This window comes from Neomonachus schauinslandi, chromosome 5 (genome assembly GCF_002201575.2).
Source record: "Neomonachus schauinslandi chromosome 5, ASM220157v2, whole genome shotgun sequence".
Classification (NCBI taxonomy): Eukaryota; Metazoa; Chordata; class Mammalia; order Carnivora; family Phocidae; genus Neomonachus; species Neomonachus schauinslandi.
Genome location: NC_058407.1, coordinates 108,115,619 through 108,121,618, shown reverse-complemented (window position 1 = coordinate 108,121,618; position 6,000 = coordinate 108,115,619). Strand labels below are relative to the sequence as shown.

Genomic DNA, 6,000 nt, shown 5'->3' with positions numbered 1-6,000 from the left:
AAATAAATAAATAAATAAATAAATAAATAAATAAATAAATAAATAAATAAATAAATAAATAAATAAAAATAAATAAATAAATAAATATTTAAAAAAAAAAAAGTAACTCTCCTGTCTGGATCTTAAATGACAATTTCCAGCTTCTAGTTACCAGTTCTAAGATATTCACAGAGTTAATGCTGCCTGATGTAGGGATGAAAGCTATCTCGTGCTGCATGGTGCAGGGAGGGAGGGGCATGGAGGAGGGCTGAGGATTTATCCAATATTATTTAAAGAGCCCAAAGACAGTCTGAAAAATCTCTTTGATCCTACCACTGTCCTTGTGTCCCTGGGACATCTTTTCTTTTTTAAGAAAAATGAAATACCTATTAACCAGAAATATTTTTTGTCAGCCTAAGCTATAAAAATGTCATGCACAGAAATTAACAAAACAGCGAAAACAACCAACTTATATATTTTAGGCATATTTATTTAATAAATAACTTCAGTAAACAGCATGTAAAAAGTGAACTGTTAAAATTAAAAGGCACTTAACACAAGAATGTGACTAGGATGAAACAAAACGGGCAAATGGGGAGAAGAGAATATACAGTGGTCTGTTACAGCGCAGGATGGACAGGGGACGTGCGTAAGTGAGGGCTGAGGACTCCACATGTTCGCTGAAAAGGCAAATTTACAGCTGAAATGTCAAAGAAAAGTACTGGTAAAAAAAAGTCTTACCCCCAATTGCAAACAAATACATTAAATGATTAGAAGAGGTGATAAAAAGCACCAGGCTTTAAACAAAATACAATGAATAAAATAAATTCAAAGGTCCTCAATTCAGCAAATATTATGTAAATTAAGGCCATTACGTAAATGATGCTAAATTCAGGACTTTTTTGCAGAAAATTTCCCGATCCTTTTATCCAAGGCTTGAATTTCTAAAGAGAAGGCAAAGAGTTACCAAGATTAAGTAACTCTTAAAATGGCACACAGGTTTTAAACTATGTTTTCCCTTCCTAACTCTTTTTCCCATGGCCTTCCGTAGATCAAATATTTCAAAAACTATCTTACACCAGTAATTCCTAATATACTCAATCTTTCAGATATGTCATCAGTCTTGTCTAATAGGCAAAGAGCAAAATAAATTTAAAACAATCCTAAACTAGCTACGTAGGACATTTACTTGGATTCTGTAAAACTAAACCTGACATATCTGTAAAGCTAAAAATCTATTTTAATACTTATTAAGAGAAACTCTCAGCATACTCGTTACTTTAACTACTGCCCTCCCTTTCAATCATTCTAGAAATATCACTCAATCCCCAGTAAGAGCCTGATTTCAATAGTCCAGGAGGAAAAGGTCAAAAAGGCACAAGGTGACCTTAGCTGACGAGGATAACCATCCTGTCTCAAGTTTTTTGTCAGTCCCTGGCATTGATTATAACATTATTTTCAAAATAATAAAAAAATTTTTAAATTATACATATTGTACATTTTTAAAAACTGCACACGAGAGAACACGGTGATATTGCCCTAAAGCTACCTTACTGTGACTATGAAAATTACTACTCTGCATTCGGTGTGGTGAATGTGCACGGCAGCACTCATTTTCCCTCGTACTTCGGATTGACAACCGTTGTCACGGCACTCTTATAAATCGGATTTTCACCCTAAAAAAAAAAGTGAGAAAAATTATCACTCTACTAAAATCACACAGTATTACTTTATAAGACAATACTAAAAATGAATGGTCATTTTCAGAAGTTGTTTCCATTCCTATCTGTCTGGACACAGATTCCTATCACACTCAATTTTTTAAAAAGGCATTCCTCAAAGTTTACACAGAAATGAAACATGAAAGCTTCGCTCTACAAGTCGAAAGGCAGCCCTGTAGTCTGGCATGATTTCATTCCTGAGTCCTCCCTACATGGCAGGATTAAGAATGTCCTCCACAGCAGAGAATGTGCAGTTATGGCTTCTCTCCTTTCAACCAGTTTGGACTGCCTATCTTAAATAAGAATTAACCCTCCTGCCATTAACTGCCTGATTCTTAGCCCTTTATTGTGGTTAAGAAAGTTCTTGATAATCAATGGGAATCCTTTACTATCATCTCTGTGAGGGAAGCATTCTCCTGAGGCTCCTCCACCACAGAAGTTATTGATATAGAGAGTCCTGGGATAAGGTTGTCATAGGATTGCTGAGGGCACTGTACCTCCACGAGCCATCACATTGCCAAATTTGCTTAGAATGTTAACAAAAATAATACCATTCTTCATGAAATAATCGTTATTCTTTGATATCATACTGGTAAAATGTTTTATTTTTATTTTATTTAGTAAAGAGTACTGAAATCAAGCCCAGCAAATTACTCCAAGCCATAAATAAACACAAGAGCTCTTTCAAGACCCAAAAATATACAGGCATTGATGTCTTAAGCAGGCAAACAATATACACTCCCACACTACCATTTTCTTAAAAAAAAAAAATCTTTTATGCTAAGTGATACATTTAAATATCTACTATAGCATTTTCTTTCTCCTATCCTTACAAAGTAGGCTTAAAATCCAACTGAGAAGTACAGGCAAATAATCCTCTATCAGAGGAAATTACAGTGAGCACAAATCAATAAATGTTAAATAATAGGGAAAAATTAAGACTTTGAAATGCTGTTTGGTTTTATATGGTACCATTGAGCCATTTGTGGTGATTTTTTAAAATATTTATAGAAAGCATCTAAACAGTCATTTTTGTTTTTAAATTTTATTTACGCTTCACTGCAGATATTTATATTTAGAAACAGCTTTTATCGCCACAATTTTTGCCCTCTAGGAGCGTACAGTCTGGTGGATGACAAACATGCAAATAACTTACGGTACTTTGATACAGTACAAGATAGAACTATGTACACAATATGGGAGCAGTAAAAGAAAAAAGGGACTTTGAGAAGATTAGGGGTATTTTCACAAAGAAACTGACTACAGATAAAATATTAAAAGATAAATAGAAACACATGCAAAGTCAAAGTTCATATGCAACATCAAGGTCTAGGAAAGAATTTCTACATTTGTGTAGAAATATATACAGTTTAGAAGTTTTTAAGAGTGTACGTGTGAGTGTGTGTATGTTCTGAGGTGTGAGCAAGGGAGAGGAAACAAGGAAGAAGACAGCACCAAATCCTGAAGGTCCTGTATGCCATGCTAAAAATACTGAATTCTATCCCATAGATGGGAAATCATTGAGGAAAAGTATAGCGTGTAAAGCTGGGTGGTCCTGAAACACACCAAATAAACCACTACAACTTCAGCTCAGCAGATGGTCTGGATTCCTATTAAGACAGGACAATATGCCTTAGCCCGACCCCAACCTCACCCCACAAACTACAACTTGACAAGTCATTTCAGAAACATGGACTCAGGATCCCTCAGAGACAAACATTATGTAATCTGGATGATAAAAAAACATACAGGATATCAATTTCTTATCTCTTATCCAACTGAAGCTAATACATTACTATACAGACATTATAGCAGACATTTCATAAGGAGACAGGAAACTGGATCCTGCCAACTACATTCTTAGCAAGTTATACAGCACAAATAAGTTATACTCTTTATTTCCATCTTCCTATTCAGCATATGAGGCTAGAACTAGATTCTTCCAAATATACTGAGAAAACAAATCACCATTTTTCTTTAAAATAATACATTAGATCAATCTAATATTTCATACTTGAGAATTATAAGGGAGGTAAACGCATGCACAAAACCAAAACAAACAAACAAAACCCCAAAAAAAACAAACCCAGAAAACAAAACAAAACAATACCCAAATTATTGATGAGTCCAAAGTACATAAGGCAGAAACTTACCTTTGGAGAAAAGTCTGCCTTTTTATATACACAAACATTTATATATTTATTATTACATCCAAACAAAAGTTTAACATGCAAGGTTAGAGGTAAAATTAAACTATCTGTGTTAGGCATCATTTTAAATGGAGGTAAACTAAAATAAACCAGATTAGTTTCCATTGTTCAGAGTGCAACCCCACCCCTATCTTGAGAAAAAAAAATCAAAAGCAAATTTAAATCAAGGGAACAGGGTTATATTCAGAAGTGAAGTCCTCTGTACTCAGGAAGTGCTCACACTGGAATGACTGACAGTGGTGGCTACAGAATCATCTCTGTAATATAACATATTAGATATACAATACACAACTGTGAGAGATTAGGAATCTACATTTAAATTTGCATAACAGCAGGGAGGATAGACAATTTTTTAATCCACTTAAAAATTATACAGTTGATAATTTGATTTTTTAAATGTACCTACATCACAGTCTTATGCAGTAATTACAGTGCCTGCTCATTGTCTGAAATATATTAATGACATAATTCATTGATTGGCAAACGCTGGTCCCATATCAGAAAAGTATTTCACAAGCCATAATTTATTGTCAATTCTTAATGCTCATTAATTTCTAATGTTTATTTCTACTTTAATTTTTTGTGAGAAAACATCTCAGAATAACCTGTAGCCATTAATTTGCCTGGATTCCACTAATGAAAAATAAAATTTTAACCAAACTTTTACTTCTTGAGTTATCCAAAAGGCTTATTTTGGCTGAAGAAGTAAAATTTTAGCCAAAAATTAATGATATAAACATTAAGTTTCACTATTATCGATAATTTCCTTCAAAGTACAATTTAATGTGTAGTAAAGGTGGAAATTACACCTTTTAATAGGATACACAGAAATTTATCTCATTTGAGAAGTAACCATATGGAATTGTCAATATTTGTTTTTGACCTACCAAAAAAAAAAGAAAAAAGGAAGAAAGAAAAAATTGAGCAAATCAGTTGCCTTCTAAAAACTCTCTGTGGAAAGGATTAGGAAAGAGAAGAACACACCGAGTCTAGACTAATACAAAAATATACCAGCCTGCCCATATATGAATGTGACTGCAATCTTCTGCCATCAAATTTAATTTTGCCATTGCAAAGGTCTTAAAATCTGCTGAGAAATAAAAGAAAAATCTGACAAGTAATGGTTTCTAATGTTCCTGGGCCTTCCTACATCTTAAAAATACTAAGCATTCCTGTATTTTAAGTACAGTCTCAGTAAATAAGCAAAAAAACAGTGTTGGTTTCTATGTCATAAAGTGGTATGTCTATTACAATGTTTGTCCAATGCAGTAATGCTACTCTAAGTTACTACAAATGTCAAAAAGCTGTAATTCTCTATAAAGAATGATCTACCTCTTCTGAACCAGGTAACAGAGTCTCCTGAAGATGAGTGACTGCTGCCTAGACATCGTAGAGGGTAAGAATACAAACCCTGGGGTCCAAACTGCCTGGGTCTGAATCTGAGCTCTTCCACTAACTAGTCATGTGTGAACCTGGTCAAGTTACCTAACCCTTCTGTGCCTCCGTTTTCTAATATGTGAAATAAAAAAAAAAGTCCTTCGGAAAGTAAAGAGGAATTCTAGACCACCAGCCAGGAGAATCTGCTCTTATTATAATGTTTTAAATCAGTTTTAGGGACTTACATGATTATATTAAAATATACTAAAGCATTTCATGAAAATTCAGATATAAGGAAATCCTGACCACTACTAATAAAGAAAAAATAATAAATTTTCATTCAGGTAAAACGTACATTCACCAAAATAGATTACCCTATGTAATCAGTGAATAGGAAAAGCAAGCCTTATTGCAACCTTGAAATTTTCAACTAAATTTTTACTTAAAACTGTAAATAGGACTTTCTCTTTAAAGTCTATGTTGTTGTCTATGTTGTTGTCTTTTTTTAAAAAAAGTTCAGGGGCGCCTGGGTAGCTCAGATGGTTAAACGTCTGCCTTCAGCTCAGGTCGTGATCCCAGGGTCCTGGGATTGATCCCCATGTCCGGCTCCTGGCTCAGCAGGGAGCCTGCTTCTCCCTCTCCCTCTCCCCCTGCTCATGCTCTCTCTCTCTGTATCTCTGTGTCTCGAATGAATAAAATCTTAAAAATAAATA

The 6,000-nt window shown here is 34.1% G+C and overlaps 1 protein-coding gene across 1 annotated transcript in view; it reads right to left on the bottom strand.

Annotated features, from left to right (window-relative positions):
• Positions 1–451: 451 nt before the first annotated feature.
• ITGB1 (integrin subunit beta 1) overlaps positions 452–6,000 on the bottom strand; it is a 45,639-nt gene continuing 40,090 nt past the window's right edge. The window contains exon 16 of the mRNA XM_021685993.2: positions 452–1,655. Within this exon, the coding sequence (XP_021541668.1) occupies positions 1,590–1,655 (66 nt within the window). The 3' untranslated portion in view covers positions 452–1,589. The remainder of the gene's footprint in view (positions 1,656–6,000) is intronic.